Genomic DNA, 18530 nt, shown 5'->3' with positions numbered 1-18530 from the left:
GACTTACACTCCATCTTACTTCTTGATATTTTGTTATTTGACTTATGAACAAATGAAAAATGTGAAAAGATTTAAGGGACTTCCTATCAAGTTATGTTGAGGTTGGCTTCTAGTCTTATTCGACTATCTATCTGACCTTCACAATCCCTTTTGTGGGGTAGTGTAACCCTCAATATTTTCTGGAGAAGCCTGGACTCGGGCAGTATTGAATATAGGAAATAACTTACATCTTTAGCGACTCCATTCATGGAATATCCGCACGGATCAAACAGGAAATCGTCTATGACCATCCCTGGAATTATCTTGTCTATACCAGATTCCTGTCAACAACAAAAAAATAATATTATAACAACTATAGACAAAAGTTCATAACATTCTTTGTTCAATGCAAGCAAAGCGGTTGGTAACCTAAAAATAAATATTTTGGAGTAAAATAATGGCTTCTGATTTAAAACTTGTGTCGCGGGGGGTTTCACAATCATGCAAGTCACATATACAAAAACACCCAGACTCAGGACAAGCATCCGAGGATCACACAAATGCTTGTCGTACGCGGGGATCGAAACCGGGATACGTCGCATCCAGTGGGTTTGGCATGGTGAACTCTACTCGGCTATCCGTGCATAAGTAAACTCCTGTATATAATTGTATGCTCACCTTGGTAGCCTGTGCCGCGTCCGCGGAGTACTGCCTGGTGAAGATGTCCATGACGGCGGGGTCCAGGTCCGACATGAGGATCTCTATGGTCTGGTCGGGCTCGGTCAGACCGCGGCCCTCGCTGGCGTCGCTGTGCTCCTTCTCAAGGGCATCCACAGTGCCTGGAATATTGAAGGAGACGTTAGTGTGTGTAAAAATTATGGGGAGATGGTCTAAGAATGTATAAAATGATCGTGATACATATAAATTGATATTTAGTACCTATCGAAGGCTTAACTTAAACTATGATTGTGATGAAACTATTTGTAGGATCATCAGATATGGCTGACTTTTGGGAGAAGCCTTTTTCGATCTTAAATAGCATGAACAAAAAAAAAACATTTTGAGGAAGTAAATTAAGCTGTAGCAACAATTTAGTGTAACGCCATACCTTCAAGTGGCAGCAGTGTGTAGAGATACCAGCAATCCTTCTCGGGGCCCATGATGTAGGCGCGCCCGTCGCCGAAGTACGAGTCCAGAAGTTTTACCTGAGGACAAATAAATACAAGATATAGTTAAAGAAATTAATTGCGAAAATTAATTAGCGACTTGAACTAAAGATTCTGACTGTTTTTGCTAGGAGTTGGGTAAAATCTTTTGTTGGTTTTTTTGAAAGAGTACTCTACTCTTAAAAAAAGTCAAACTCTTCCAAACTGATCAGGTTGTAATAATCGTCCAAATCGAAAAACTCAAACTTCGCACAGGTTTCATACATCTCGCGAGCTACACGTTAATTGAACAAAGCCGATACAAGACGGATGGCGTATCGCAGTAATTCGATTCTGACTGCGATACCGTTTCCTGCCGCATAACAAAGGTACAATGAGATGACCGCCATTCGAACACCAAGACATGCTAGCGACACGTTAAGACAATTTTACAACACTTTAGTAATCACTTTTTAGGCAAAGTCAAGCTGAAACTTACCCACACCTTAACTTTCCTAAAAGGACACGTCTAATAAGTGATGTAGGTGTTTCAGATATGTTTGCAGCAGTTCAAGCCATGTATGGATAAATTGCCAGTTGCCACGCACCGATCAGAGGCACGGGGCTTACACTTAGTCTGTAAAAGTCTGACAATACACACTTCTTCCACCAAGGAGGTCCATCCATAAGGATTACCCCACTTTAACAAAAAAAAAAGCTCTTCTGAACTATTCAACCAGATCGACTCAATTATTCTTACATGATTGACTTAAAAAAATATAAAAGAATTTCGGTTGTGGTTAAAGCCGGCTAGATTACATAATTTTGCGTCAGATTCCAGTATACCGCTTTATCAAAGCTTTTATCATAACTGGGATAGCCTTGACTAGTGTTTGACACTTGATAACTGTCTCGAATTAGTTTAGGAGTTGCAAAACTTAAGTATCTCCGAAATGAATAACTTATTCTCGGATACTTTTAATTTTAGCGTGAAACCAAATTGTAGGAGAATACTTTATATACAATTAATTAAATTAAAGAAAATGATAAGTTTGGAAAATGAGAATAATTTTAGTAGAGCCGCAAGTCTTTTAGTGGTGTACCTAATATTTTTTGTTTGGTTGGAAAGACACTCAGTGTTGTGGTCAGGGACCGGACAACCCCACTTTAGAGTTAAGCCGTTTGACAGGGTAACCCGTACACGGGGTAACTCATATCGCAGTGTTACCTTTTGTTCGAGTTACATCCTCGAAACCCAGCGAAATGGTTAACACCTTCATTATGGTAACCACGTGAAGGGGTTAACCCTTCAATAACTTAACCCTTTGAAGTGGTTACCTTCACGAAAGGCTTTTATTCGTGTTACCCTGAATTACCCACTAAACTTGAGCTGCATACTTGCACCCTAGCGGCCCCTCATTGCTTTACTAAGACTACAGCTGATTTTCTTCTATCGCCGACGCGTCGCGCCTCTCGGACAAACTACCTACGCGCGAAACGTCATATAGGTAACTAGCTGTTGCCCGCGACTTCGTCCGCGTGGTTAGAAGATATAAAATTAGGAATTTTTGAACGAAAGCCCTCGAAGATTAATATTTTTCCCCGTATTTGCCACATTTTCCATTAAATCTTCGCTCCTATTAGTTGCAGCGTAATTTTATATACCTAGCCTAAAACCTTCCTCGATTATTGGTCTATTGAACACAAAATGAGATCAAATTTTTTAGATGAAATTATTTATAATAATTTTAAAAAAAATCGAATACAAGTTTTTTTTCATTTTTTGCATTTTCTGAGAAGATTTCACGGGTGAATTTTCGATTGAATATAAAAATAAATTACAGCGTATTTGGGACACAAAAAAGTACGTTTTCACCAAATTTCGTTACAAAAATAAATTTTGGTAAAAGATAAAAATAAAAAACCACAATCTTGGTTTTTTAGATTTTTCACATAAATTTTGAGGTTATGTGAAAAAAATGTAAACACAAAAGTTTTAGATCTTTTTCTTTTAGAACTTTGCCATTTGACTTTTTTCGATACGAATTTTAGTTTTGCCGGAAATCGATAAAAACCGTTTTTTTCTCTTCAAATGTCACTCCCACCCCCGTCCCGACCTCAGATCACCCGTAAATTATTTTTCCTTTCATTTTTATAATATTCCCCTCCTTTTCTAATGGGTTTCATCCTACTATTTTTTTTTGGTTTTAAAAATTATCGACCCTGGTCTTCAAGTATAGACACGAAAAATATATATCACAACGTTTGAAAAGTGCGACAAGCAAAATTAAACTGTAAGATCATATCCACAATGATTTTTATTCCATGTTTACAAGTCGCTCGGTAAATGCAACAATGGCGCCGCTGGGCGGTAAGATGTCACGTGCGCTCGTGGTTATACTATTTTCAAACTAATGTCTATGATACAGAGTGCATATTGCATTGTGTTAGGTTGGAGTGGGTTACCCTGTTACAGTGTTACAGGGTAGTAAAGGGTAACCTGTTCGGAACAGGGTTCCAGTAATCCGTTCGAAGGTGTAACATATGTCATAGGGTTTTTTCTTGAAGCGCTTAAAAAAACCCCTTCAAAAACCCTTTCAATGAGTATCCGGCCGGTCCCTGGTTGTGGTTGCCATTAAAATTTTAATTAATATATTCCAAAGAAACTGTTGACGTACTTTCCAATGCGTAATTATTGTAATAAATGTGGTGGGTTTCCTTGTATAGGTTGTCTAAGGATAAAAGTGTATTACAGAGAATCCGCTGTCTGTATGTTCGTCAGTCACCAGGATTTATGGCTTTCACAAATAAAGATTGAAGCAACGGTCTTTTACAAGCTTAGGTACATTTGTTGGCGGGTGATAAATAAATTACAGGATTCTCACACAAGTTTATTTGTCATCAAACTGATTATTTTATCTTCAGACTACTTTTACCCTCACTGTCGCGACTCCGAATCGCACTTGACTATTTTTTGTCTGCCGTTCATAGGAACACTAGGTACGAAAATAAATCAATTTATACACTGCGGTAACACGACAAGCAACTTTGTCACACAAGGGAAATATGAAATGGTCTGAAATGAACACGCGACTTGTAAGCATGCTACACCATTCTTACTGAAATAGAATTACCGCTTGAAATGTAAGCTTGGAGCTTTGACACGACTACGAGAAAGTTCATTCCCTTATTAATGTTAAGAAACGAGGAAGGTTTTTATATATTTAGGTATTTATTTTTACAAGGCTTCTTTGGGAAGCTTGACAAAACGGTAAAGGTCAGCTCTTTTTGTTTTACTTTCATACAGAAAGCTTGTATATCGCATATACATATTTCTAAATACAACCATCACACAAGCATTTGTCTTGGATGGGAATGGAACTCATAATTAGAAGCATAAGACCAAGGGGTCAGCTCACAACAGCCAGCAACAAGTCCCTAAACAAAAGACATTTCTACATTTCCAATCGCTTTACAAGAAAAGAAATGTTAATTACAAGTCTAACAGTCTCTCCTCGAATGCTTGTTCTTAGTGGACTGGGTATTGTGCATGTGACATGTTCGTGAAGCCCCCCGCAATACAGGGATTAAATTCCTGACCGTTGCAAAAAGTTAACAAGCGGCTATTACGTACCCATTACTAACAATACTGATAATTCGTACATGCCGCTCTAGGTGCGTACCTACGCGTCTGAGATACGCTATCAATTGAGGAGATGATTCAATAAGTTCACTTCAATAACCTCTGCGCTGACATCACAGCCACGGGTAAAGCTTATCTGTCCCGTTATCACAGCCGCTTCGAGCGATTCAAAAACTTTACGAGTGCGTGCAAATTGTGTAATTTTTAAGTATTTTTGGACTGCAAGTGAATTTAAGAATGACTGATTAAGATTAGGTAGAGTTTCCAGTTTCTTCCTTCCCTTCTACACAAATCTTAAACAGATGATAACAATTTCGTATAAGATTTTTTTTGTTAAAATTCGAGTTGAATTGACAGTTTTTTTTTTGGGAACAGTTTTGTATTTTCCGCAGACTTATTTATGAAGATATTCCTAGGGCTACTTGAAAACATTGTCTACAACATAAATAATCCTGCATTTAAACAACTTTATCATCAAAATGATTAAAATTTCCGAACTGCTTGCACAATGAAAAAACAATGTAACAGCGGTCTATGCTCCCTACTATTAGGTTCTAGGTGCAGATATTTATCAGTACTGAGAATTACACATTCACACATTGTAACGATACAACAACTTACAACGTTCGTCCGTTTGTCTCCTACGGCTGTCTTTTATCAAGAGTCAAATTTCATAACATTTTTTGCGATGTATGTCTCACAAGAAAATTGAATGACAATCAGATTGTGCAATAAAAGATATCCTGGAATTATGAAAACATGGACAATATTTTTCCCGTAGAATGTTTTTTTATTCAACATTTGACTAATTAGAGAAATTTTTGTATCGTAAGCCACGATTACATTTGCTTAAACAAATACAACTTCTAAATATCATACAGAAATCAAAATGCAATAAAATCTACAGGATTACAGATATAGCCTACCGACCTTCAACGTCCTACAAATATTAAACTTTTCAAAAACTCTTTAACTCACCTAACCTGAACAAACTTCTGCAATTTTTGTTAACCAACGTAAAAAATAAATATAAATTTAAGCTAGACAATTTTCAGGTTAATTAGACCAGGGGCCGATGAGTCGAAGCGTGAACCAATCGGAGACTTGAACATTGGTACGTATCTGGGGCTAATAGACGGAGCGCTTCACTGAAGCGGTATAACTCGCCTGATCAATCTGTTATGTGGAACATGAATACATATTTCACACGGTAATCAGTCGACAAGTGCAGTGCTTGTTTGCTGATGACTTTGACTTATCCAAGGTTGTATTCAAGATTTGTATAGAGGAGAATGATCATGATCATCCATGATCATTGCTGGTTAAAGAGTTACATTAAAGTAGGTTTTTTTTCAACATCCTCCATTACAAGCAGTCTGGAACCGTTATCCATTATGCTTAAAGGGTTAAAGTTGCGAAGTGGGCTCAGGTGTGAATTTAATATTAAGCGGCTTAAAGAGGTTTTCTGTTAAATACGAAGAATTACTTTAAAAAGTGGTGATGACGGTTTATGAATTGAAACCTTAGTATCCTGGGAATTCTAAACGGGAGGAAGTTGCACCACATTTTTCTTCAATGAGATCTAGATGTTATTTCCTAAGCATTTTTTCCTAATGTCTAACTAGCCAAACCTTCAAATTATCAGCCACTTACTTCAGAATCGAAGTTATCATGCGGCTGCAGCTGTGCGGCTGGGCGTGCGAACTCCCGGCGCGAGTAGAACACGTTGTGCACGCGCGCGTGGCCGGCCACGTCGCGCGCGAGCCCCAGCACGGCGCGCACGCAGCGCAGCGGGGTCGTCGTGCCGCACGTCTTCAGGATCCAGCGGCGACGGGACACGAACATGCTGCTCTCGCTGAGGACAAAACATTCAAGATAAGAGAAGCATTGAGCATTAAGGAATATTATTCTTTATTATTCATCATTCAAGTCAAATGGACAAAGACACCCAGACTAAGGAAAAGAATCGAATGCTTGTCCTACGCGCGTCGGTTTGGCGTGGTGATGTCAACTCGACCAGTCGGTTACCCGAGCAGTCGGATTATTGCAATGTATCTTTTTCAGACACCTTCAAAATGTAATGTGTATTGGTTGCGCGATCCCAATATTTTATTTCTATGGAGAAGAACCATAAAAAAATGCTTTCTGCTTATCAGAGTTGAATAACATACAATTATCGTTTGACAGACCGTTACCAATATGAATTTTGAAAAAAAAAAATACCGTAAGATTATAATTATTTCTATTAAATCAATGTTAGCTTATATCACATATATTTTGTAGGTACACAATATGGTATGGACTTCAATGACTTATACAATAGCTTGACCTAAAACACTAAGCGTCCTATTATTCCTTTAATAGAACAGTGTAATATTATAAACCATTTTTATCTTAATTATTGTCCCAAAACACAATAATAGCGTTAACAATTTAGGGCGAGGCAGCAATTAACACACAAAAACATAAACCGAAAAGATGTCAAACCGGTTTCTCTGCAACCGCGACCATTAGGAAGGCCAAAATCATATTTACTAATATTATAAAGCTGAAGAGTTTGTTTGTTTGTTTGAACGCGCTAATGTCAGGAACTACTGGTTCAAATTGAAAAAATCGTGTTCAATAGACCACTCTATGAGGAAGGTTTTAGGCTATAACATCACGCTGCAACTGATACTAGCGAAGAAACAATGGCATGTGGCAAAAACGGGGAAAAATATTAATCGTCGAAGGCTTTCGTTCCAAAATGCCTATGTTATATCTTTTAACCACGCGGAGGAAGTCGCGGGCAACAGCTAGTATTTACTAAAGTTATTAAACATCAATAACTATTTATAAAGTACTTAAACAAGTGTCAACGTTAAACTAAGTAACAGACAACATGATTATTAATCTATTAATAAATGTTTAAATGTTATAAATTCTACTTCCTAATATGATAAACGCGAAAGTTTGTATGTCTGGATGTTTGTTCCTCTTTCACGCAAAAACCACTGAACGGATTTAGACGAAACTTGGTACACAGTTACAACCAGGATTAACACATAGGATAGTTTTTATTCCGATTTTATGTTCCCGTGGGATCCATTTCGATTTGTAGCGGGCGGGGCCGTGCGCCACAGCTAGTACTAGTTAAATTAAGTAACAGATAAAATGATTATTTGACTATTAATGAATGTTATATTCGTTTAAATACTAGATAAATAAATACGCATCACATTATGATAATACGTTAAATATTTTGTGTGTACAAGCCTAATGAATAAATCAATATTTGAAAAGCAGTTAGCAATGTCTGGAACAGATAATTATAATATTTAACAGTTTAATATCATTGTTTTCCGTGAATGAAGATGAATTTGTTTTGACATCTGAGCAATATTCGATGCGTTGATTCTTAAACTTCCTTATGCGATTTTTTTTACTAAACAATGGTATTCAAATTATGGACCTACCAGCAAAATACATGTTATAAGAGTAGTTAATATTGAATTTTATTTTCAAGAGTTAGAAGTTTTAGAAGAATGCTGAAGAGACTGTCTACTTGACAATATAATTAGACTTTTATCGATATTTTCCTCGCAACAATCAAACATTGAGAATAGGTGTTTGTTGTGTCTGGAAATTATTTATCTATTGACGTTTGTATGTGATGTATACTAAGGGAGAATATTTGTTTATTATTTGTCTGGTTATCGTAGTACAGCCTATTTATTAGCTCTATCAAATTGGAAACCGACGGACGGTAATTAATGTAATATAAGTATTTGCTAATCTGTGCTAACAATGCTGTGGAGTTTTTTGCGCCGTTTCTTCTTCACAGCCAGAGCACTTAGCAAGCGGTGAAGGGTGGGCGATACGGGAAGCTGTCTATGTAAAAGAATACATGAGGTTTTAAATGTGCTATTTTGTAGCCTACATGTATTACGAGTACATAGACGCGTTATTTAATAATAATAACGGATTGCAAAGTTTAGAATAATATTTCCTTATTCAGACATTGATAAGGTTCTGATAAATAGGTATTTTTAAAGTACGAACGTACTACGGACCTCTATCTGAGGTCAATATTAGTTGACCTCAAGTCATGTGAGACTATCACACCTTATCAGGTCAGATAACACATCAGTACAATGTTTAATTTGGGTTTTACGCATTAGACTTCCCATAACGCTTTGAACATTAAACTGTGATTACATATCTATCTTAGGTCAAGACGGGGTTATGTTGGACAGATATAAATGTAACAAAAACGTACCCCACGCAAATGTGTTAATTAACATTTAATCAAATGCATGTGTCTGTACCGTGTACTCTTCAATACTGTTGCTATTGTGGAAATAAGACAGCGCGATATACTGTGCATAGTTGCATCTCACTTCTACAACAATAGTTTCATGCATAACGTCTTCATATAGCCTTTAAACCACGTTATAAAGACGTGTCAATATCAGTTCCCAGATTCCCGATAGCTCGCAATAAATCAAGTGAATGCATCCGTCTCGACACACACACACAAACACGATCCATCACACATTATATACAATGTATTTAAGTAACAGTCATCAGTACTGAACCACGCGCCACAGAATGCAGACGTGAAACAGAATGTTCACTCCGCGCAAATATGAATCACCTCCACGCGCCACGAGTTGCATTCCCTGCTTATCACAGTCGTAAATATTGCTGTGTTAATGTGTCGTGTGGTCCGATGACCAATTGCTATGACGGACAAAGTTATTTACGCATATTTATTTAAACTTTAATGTATAGTAGTGATACATAAGGCGGGCTTAATTCCGCAAGAAATTATCTACTTGTCAACCTTTGGGTCAAATGGAGCAACAGCTGGGTTAGGTACAACAGTAAAAAAAACAATATTTACAATTAAAACTACTATATCTAACTACATATTAATATGACCAATTCATATATTATGTACTAATTGAGCAGTGCCCACTATATTTTACGGTTTAATAAATAAAGTGATGCTCAGAAAATAGCAGATATTTTAAAACTGGCATAAAGACAAAAAAAAAAATCGTTTTAGTACACCCAAAGAATACCCTATACAACGTTAACAAATGTAAATTTTTAAGTCTTTTTAATATTAACAAAAATGATTAATATTTCTTTTGTAAGATGACATACTTAACACCCAACTTAGCACTATGCTTGCTTCATATTATGAGATAAATAATAATGCGACAGCTGCATATACATTCGTCATCGTCATAATGTAGGTAATTTCTTGGTTTGGACCTTCTGAGGTCTCCCTTTATGGTCGTACGTGCACAATCAATGCCAATGCTTTGCGCGATAACTATTATGTAATATAGTAAACACGATTAACTTTAACACGTTCCTGGAGTGTGCTATAAGACATTGACTTAATCTTTAATTTATTAGTTTATTTTAATTGCTACAAGTAGGTACTTTTCTCTTTTATAAATAATTGCTTTTTACAGTTTATCCATGCATTAATATGGAATCAGAAGATACAGATGACGTTATTTAGGCAGGTTTTGACAATTGATATACTGACAATATTTCACAAGTCATTTTACGACAGACATCGTTCAAGTATCGACTAAGTATTCGATTGATTTAGGTAGATTAAAAAAAGGTAAAACAATCTTGGTTTTATTTTTTTATACAAACATATTTTAAATAAATACACGACTAACATTACAGTGGTATACTTAATTTGGTAAACTTTATTGTCGTTTTACATTAGTAACTACATTATTCTTTAAAACGACATACCAAGATTGTTTACCTTTTTAAACAACTAAACCAAGCAAATAACGATCAAATCAAAAACAAGCTACCACAAAACATCAACAAATACTATAAAATGGCGCTATTATACATAAACGAATCCAAACCGTCGCCCCTTCACCCGACTACCCAAGTAACATAAGGCCCGCGCAGGGCTCTTAGGTAGTACATAAGCACTAACTACGCAGGTACAATATAAGTTCTACAGGTAACCCCGCTCAATAGCTGGAGGGAGGCGAGCCGTCACTATGACAACCAGACGAATCGATGCGTTGCATGTTGCATCTCACTTGAACGTTACTGATTTCATCTCGACTCCCGATATTGATTTATATGGGCGTTTGAGGTGCTTTATAACGGACAAATGACTGTTTATAGAGAGGGAATTTTGTCGACGTATTTTTGGTAGGGTTCATTATTTTAACTTGAATCCCGATTTTCATTTATGGTGTAAATAAAGTCAGTGTTTTGGTATTGGCTATCTTCGTAATTAGAAGTAAAGCGCTGTTGTGGTCCTTCAAATCGCGGGTATATGACATAATCATGGTTATACTGAGAAAGAGAAAACGGGAAAAATATTGACAATAACATGGGAAACTCCTTAAGATATTTTCTATCGCTTTTCACATTCAATCCCGCCCTTGACGACTGCCCAGCGACCTACATAATACATCAGAAAAGATGCAAAACAATTTATAAAGATTGATCCAAATCGTCGGATAATAGCGAGTCAATTGATTTAACGCTTCTATCCGATGATTACCGAGTCAACCCGATTGATCAATCACGCTCAATAAGAAAAGTGCACTGCACGAGCACGTGGTATGGTCACCAACAGTTTATCTTGTTACGGGGACATAAATAGACCATACTTATTGTTTGCCTGTATTTGTATAGCGTCAGATTTGAAGACAATTTAGAGGTTATTGTAGGTTTTGATGAGGTTGTGATTGCCAGGTCTCAAGTTCGGCACTGCCTGTGTTTTTTGAAATAGATATCACAGCTTCCGTGTTTCAGAAGGCACATAAATTGGTCCTGCACCTGATTTACGGTCATGGTGTCTTGAGACACTAGCCATTGTGTGGGAAATCGGCTAGGACGATATCATAATTAAGTTTTGATGAAAGGGTACTTAGCATTTAGATTATCAAGCACAATAAATGTCTGAAGCTCAAATTTTCCCAACTTGTCATTACAGGTTACACACATTTACAAATAAGTTGTACCAGCAAAAAGCTAACAGTTCCCAAACCAACCTGCTTTCGACATAATTATGGGTCTCCGAAAACAATCCGGTTCTCAAAACTGGGATAATGGGTGCCAAAATGTAGTTTTTGCTTACAGCCAGGCACCGTCTACCGAATAAGGTTATGAACATTTTAATACGACTTCAAATGATTTTGAATCATCTTATTTTCATTTTGCTGAGCTTGGCTGTTGTCTTTAATTATGATATAAGTTTCAAACGTTATTCTTATTCATTTTTTTAAGAATAACTTGTTTTACTTTGCTGGACTTATCCTCCCCCCTTTCACATTTGACGTTTTTTGCTGTTCAGCCACCTTTGTTCCACTGCATCGTAAAGAAACCCCTTCAATTCCCAACATTATAATTTTCCCTTGCAAGTTTATCTATAAACTGTTACAATTACATCTTAATAGATATATAAATAACCTATTTCAACATGCATGCATATCAGTCAGGTCCTAGTGACACAATAACTCCAAGCAAGGTGAACTTGGTCCCCGCACGCTGCGAGACAGATAAGTGACGTTGGTATGACGTGCATCTTACCAATCATTATAATTGTAAGTATAATTACTGCGTATGTGGAGATTTCGCACGTTTACTCCACGCTAGTCAATCTGCACATGGTAAGGCACGTTGATTCAATTTGATATGATCCTACAAATATTATTAACGCGAAAGTTTGTATGTACAAATATGTATAAATAAATTTTACTCTTTAATGCAAAAACCACTAAACGGATTTAGACGAAACTTGGTACAGAGATAGTTAATAACTTGGTTCAACTCATAGGATAGTATGGCACTTGCATCTTGAGGAATGTCTAAGTCCAGCAATAATTTCAGCATATGATTGTCTGATAATAGTTTGTTTCCACAATGAAGGAAATGAATTAAGAATAGTCAAATTATTTAAAATCGATATCTAAAACCAAAGCGAACATCAATCTGATAGAGAACGACAAAGGACTTAAATCAAATACATATTACACAACACAACAACATAAACCTTTATAATAAACGTATTAATCAAATCTGTTGCTGTTTATTTACATGAGATTTCCCAAGTGATAGCGTTATCAATGCTATCTCCGTTATCAGTTAAGCTGAGAGTCAACGTCGTTATGTCTAGAACGTTCGTATCTTTTAATCGGATGATAAGGCGGTGTGGGGTAATCGTGGTGCGGGTGTGTGTCCCATGTGATATGGTGACTTAATGATAAGACAATTGCAATTGTAATTGTAATTGTCGAGTAGAGATTGTGAGACGAGCTGAGATTCTTCAACGAAAGCTATAATATCATTTAACAGAGGAAGCAAAGCTCTGGACTGAGGAGGAGATACAAGGAGATAATGTTAACTTTTTTCATCATACATAGTGGGACAGAAATGAGTAGCAAAAAAACTTGTAATGGTTAAATTTAGTTTTTCGATCGCATGAAACTAAAAAACAGACATGAAGAAAACAAAACGGTCTTACAAGTCGCAAAGCTTATAAATAATTCAATTTATACAGTGTAGGTAAAATAGAAAATTTCAATTTACTCCATGGTCTCCATTTACGATTCCCTTCTCATAATATTGAACCCAGGCCGAAAAGAGACAATACAAATAATACTTTCACGATAAACGCGAAAGTAATATCTTATAATACAATCACGCTGTCCACAAACTCCATAATATTATTGCTATATACTACAAAATCGTAAAGCGAAGCATCGCTCAGTATTAGTCACCCAGTGACCTTGCTGAAACTTGGCCCGATTAGCTGAAATGTTACCGTTTCGTATACAAATATAAGACTTTATGATTTTAACACCTCAATAGATTTATTCACTATCGACACGAACGTGGAACGTTTAGAAGGGCGAAATAGGGTTCTTTTGTTTAATTTTCAGGTAGGTGAAATAACAATTCGACTTTTGTTTGTTTTTAATGCCGGAATATATAGTTATGATAGGTATAACCTGATTCATTTAAAGAAATAAACAAGAATTCATCATCATCTGCCTGCTCTACTCAAAATAAATGCTTTAAATAAAGTTTGAGTCTCTGTCATGTAAGGGAATTGACCGGGCTTAACTATTGCAAAATATTATCAATTTTATAAACAGTCGCAATACATATTTCAGGAGCATCCGCATTAACAGTATAATAGGTACGTTAATAAAAAAAGCTAGCAAAAAAACCCTGCAAACCTAAACATCCTGTTTAATTAATCAGTCTTGCAAACGTATCACTTTACGTAGAATATGTACGATAAGTCTTATATCACAAGTAGGTCAAAAGTTCACGTGAACGCAATAAATCGGTATGTTATTGAACTCGACTGTTACACTCGGATATCAGTCAGTCAATGAATGCAGAGCTAGCAGATTAGAAACTAGACGAGACCAGATAAAACCAGAATTGGCAATATTGTGTTCATGTAATATTATGTTTTTGGTGTGACGTTGCACGCCCACATGTAATGTTTTATCTGTACATGATATTGAATTCGAAAAGTTTCCTGTAATGAGGTAAATATAGCTAAGTGTATGAAATCTAATAAATATGATCAATAATCTGTGCTATATTGGACCATTCTCCGAAATATATACATGCCGCTGTAATGAGCTAGAGACCTCAAAAGATCTCGCTAATTGAATAGCAACCTTTCAAAATACTCAACAAATAAGCCGGGACTTACAGCTAAAAATAGATCAACAAGTTTTCCAAGATGAAATATCGAAAATCGAAAAGTCGAAAGCCTTGCTGAAAGCAGCTTAAGTATTTATATATTTAGAATTATTAATATAAAATCTTTGATGGAAATTTTCCTAAAGAAGAATGAAGGGGCTGCTAAAAGCTCAGTATACAACCGCTTTGCAATTGTGTTAAAACCTCATAATTGTTTGTAGAGGATGCTAAATTCCAAAGGCTACATAGAGACAGTCTAAAAAAGCTCAAACATGGACAGAAAGGTTTTATAGACAAGTACCAACATCGTGAGGTCGCTGAAAAGAGTTACTATACATAAATAAACAGAGGCACATGTTCAGAGGTAACTGCGCCACAGCCTGTTGCTTGCAGGGAGCGCGCAGGCCCCGATCGATACGGGAGCGGGAACGCGACACCACATCAATTATATGCACCGAGTTCCATTCTGATCTAGAAACTTCTACGGGATGAAATACTGCGCAGTTGCCCGCTAGGGGTGGGGGTGTGGCGTACCATCAGAGCTTTGCTTTCACTTTGCTGAAATGATTTACGATTTCAGAGTGCATGGTAGCTGTTTTATACTGTTATGAATAACGTGTCTAATTTATGATGTTGATATTGTTACTAGTTGCATTTGTATTTTATAGTTACTTGCCAAAAATACGTCTTTTAGCCTCAATTGTACGTTTTCCCCTAATGTTTGGAAGGGTTATAAGCAAAAGCATTTCGTGCGTCAGCGACAATTAATAGAGCTTCTATTCCGGAAGATTGTACGCAGACATCTTTCGAAATAAGAAAGCATTTTTAACTCCACGGAAAAATAGGGAAAATATAATAGGCTTTTACCTCAATTAATTTAAAACTGGACCTATCTATAACTACAATATACTGACAACACAAACCTACCTAGTGCATAAACTTATTACCTATAGATAGGGATAGAATTGCGTCGTTCAGAAATATAGGTCATGTAGTTAGCAATACCTTTCACTACGTACAACTGTATAGACAAGCTGATAAATCAATACCGTATGTAGCTTTCAGTAGCAGGTATCGATAGATTAGGTTTTATAACAGGGTTTGGAAGCTGACAATGGAATTCTCGTTTGCATGTTAAAGGAGGATAGGGTATTTGCCAAAAAAACTATTGTATACATACTTTTATCTTGTAAACATGAATGGAATACAGTGATTTAAAATCTTGTGTATCGTCGCTTACTAGTAAGTGATGTTACAAGCCCCCACTACCACACCTTAAGTGATTTTTATCGTCCTCACTTTTTAATGATCTGATAAAATTAGAAATAAGTCTTCAATATTTTTTGGAAACCTGCCTGAAGGACTAATCATATACGCCTAGATTGCAGACATTTACTGAAACTTTTAATGACAAGACTTTTATTAAATTTGATGATGGAGGAATTTCAAACCTTCGGCAGGGTAATAGTAGTTGTTTCAGGTTTCAATCAGGTGCCGGTCATTTTCACAGCCTTAGTTTTGATTCTAGGAAATTTGTTTGCTTCTACACTGGCTTGTTAACATAAGAACTTACATAATATAAAACTAATGCATTATGATGAATGGATTTTTGCATTTTGAGGTATATACAATAGGTAAGATCTGTACATCTGTCCAACTCTCACCCGAAATTTCGATAATGTACTTATTTCTGTTTTGGCTATTGTTTTTTCAAATGTTCATACATCGAACAATTTATATTTTGCTGTTTTTGTAAATCATTATGTATTTCATACATTTAACTTATAGCATTACCATACACTGAATTAACAAATCCAAATAAATACCCGAAAGCCTTATTAAAAACGTGAAAAATAAGGAAAATGTCAAGTGAGCTTCGTAAAAACAATTAAACAGTTACAATTAGCCCTGCACGAGAAAATAAACGTGCTTCTAAAAGGGTAAAATGATTAACCAATAACATAAATAGAAATGCTTTACAAAATAGCCGAGCAACACGTGCTAATCAAGAGGTACTAGAATGTAATGGTTTAGAAATTGAGTTCAAGAAAGTAAAAACATTTGTATCATACTTAATTAAAATTCACTTAACGATGTAGGTGTTAATAGCTAATGATTTTGCAAGTTTTATGAATGATCTCTGTGAAATGTTTAGAAAACCATCATTTCAATATGAGAGTTTCTCTTACTTATAAAATTATGCATCCAACGGTAATAAATTTTGATTAAAAGACACAGAAACGGCACATGAGCATGGTAAACAGATTTTTAATTTTCTAAAAATGACCTAAAATGTCGATCCAGTTTTTGGCAATCTCCCATACTCCCACCGTATATTTGGATAGCGTGATGTAAATAACGGTCAAACTAATATTAGTAAACGAACGATAAGGTGAACATTAGTGCTTGTATATTTAAAGAGTCGTGGACAACCAAAATTTTATTAATTACAAAGCAATAAGACTCAAGACTATTTTTTAGATTTCCTAAATTGCTATTAAGAAAATTGCATTTCAAATGTTTTGTTAGGGTTGCCTACGATAAGGGTAAAAAAATGGGCGTTTTTAGAACAATTTATAAAAATATAATATTTTTTAGCTTCTTTATAGCGGACTCGCAGGATTTTCCTGCGAGTCCGCTTTGCATTTAACCGGTTTTTTTAGTCTAGCTTTAAATCCATCAAAATATTTCGCCCATTTTCGATATACTATCAATACCATATGCCATAATAAAATTTACAAAAGGCACCAACCAGTCTTGACCCTGAAGTTTCAAAGTAAACGTCTCATGTGGTATTCGTAAAGCCAATTCTAATGCGGAGGCTGTTGCAATAGACTGCTGAAAAGGCATATTTCGAAAGTGCAGATGACCCTGTATTTTGTTTATACAACTTCAACAGGTTATCAAGACGCTGCCGCGGAGTCAGCTCATGATTAAGGACTCCAGTTGGGTCCGAAACTAATCCGCGTCACGAAAGTTATTATCAACACGTTACGGCTATAATTTTGTTTATTCTAAGATAAAACCTTAAATAATCCTTTAAGCCGTCCATTATCTTTATCTATATACATTTTTCTATATTCAAATGTTATTAAATGAAAGTGTTATGTTTCTTGAAGAAAAGCAATAAGCGTAAAGACAATTAGCATACAAAGGAGAAAAATAAAAATAGTTTAAATAACATTACGTGAATGGATATAAAGCTAAAATTATTGTTACATAATGAAACACGACACAGCCAGACAACGACCTTGAAGGTAAGTTAAACACTCAAACATTATTATGCAATTCATTATACATCATTCAATAAAAATGTTTTTGCGAAGCATTCGGATATGTTTTTGTATTTTATATTTGGTCAATGAACCGGAGTAGTGATATCATCCTTGAACATTTAGATTGTAAGGAGGCCATAGCAATGAAGACAATAGAAATATTCGCGAGACAAATCTTTGTCGCAATAATGGAGACATAAAAAGAGATTACATTAATAATAGGTACTGAAATAGACACCGTAATAGTGATAAGGTTTCTATATTTAAAGTAGGTCCGAACAAAGAGCAACTGGGATAAAAGTCTGCCTTTTATAGCATGAGGGCGCTTGACTTTAAATTCGACGTTTGAGCGTTACACAAGAGGCCATGCAAGCTTGTATGGAGTACCTGCATCAGCATCTTAAAGTGCAGGGCGCATGCGCGGCGGCGTCTACCTTGACCTTACCCTCGCCCAACCCCTGGCACACCCCACCTCCCGGGAGGCCTGTTGGTAACGACGCTACTATATTTCAAGACAGTGACACACACGATAAACTCTTTGTTCTAGTTTAAAGGATTGAATAAATCAAAAGTTTAGGATCGCAATCTCGAATTTGGGTCACGTACGAGTAGATAGGAACTATCTTTTTAGCGGAGTTATAATTCATAAGCACCTTGATGTGCAACTCATAGTTTCGAAAGATTTATTCTAAAAAAAAAAAGATTATTTTGCAAAAACATTCGCTAACAACAAAGCTTTACGCACAAACGCTTCCTACAGATATTAACAGTTAGCTAGTT

At 36.0% G+C, this 18530-nt stretch overlaps 1 protein-coding gene across 1 annotated transcript in view; it reads right to left on the bottom strand.

The window, feature by feature from the left end:
* Nucleotides 1-18530, bottom strand: part of LOC113503990 (S-adenosylmethionine decarboxylase proenzyme) — a 33762-nt gene that overhangs the window by 2550 nt on the left and 12682 nt on the right. Inside the window, exons 3-6 of the mRNA XM_026886145.1 lie at nucleotides 6421-6622; nucleotides 1088-1184; nucleotides 658-818; nucleotides 228-320 (exon numbers count right to left, since the gene is read on the bottom strand). Of these exons, the coding sequence (XP_026741946.1) occupies nucleotides 228-320; nucleotides 658-818; nucleotides 1088-1184; nucleotides 6421-6622 (553 nt within the window). The remainder of the gene's footprint in view (nucleotides 1-227; nucleotides 321-657; nucleotides 819-1087; nucleotides 1185-6420; nucleotides 6623-18530) is intronic.

This window comes from Trichoplusia ni, chromosome 20 (genome assembly GCF_003590095.1).
Source record: "Trichoplusia ni isolate ovarian cell line Hi5 chromosome 20, tn1, whole genome shotgun sequence".
Taxonomy (NCBI): Eukaryota; Metazoa; Arthropoda; class Insecta; order Lepidoptera; family Noctuidae; genus Trichoplusia; species Trichoplusia ni.
The sequence above is the reverse complement of the archived record's forward strand: the minus strand, read 5'-3'. Positions and strand labels throughout refer to the sequence as shown.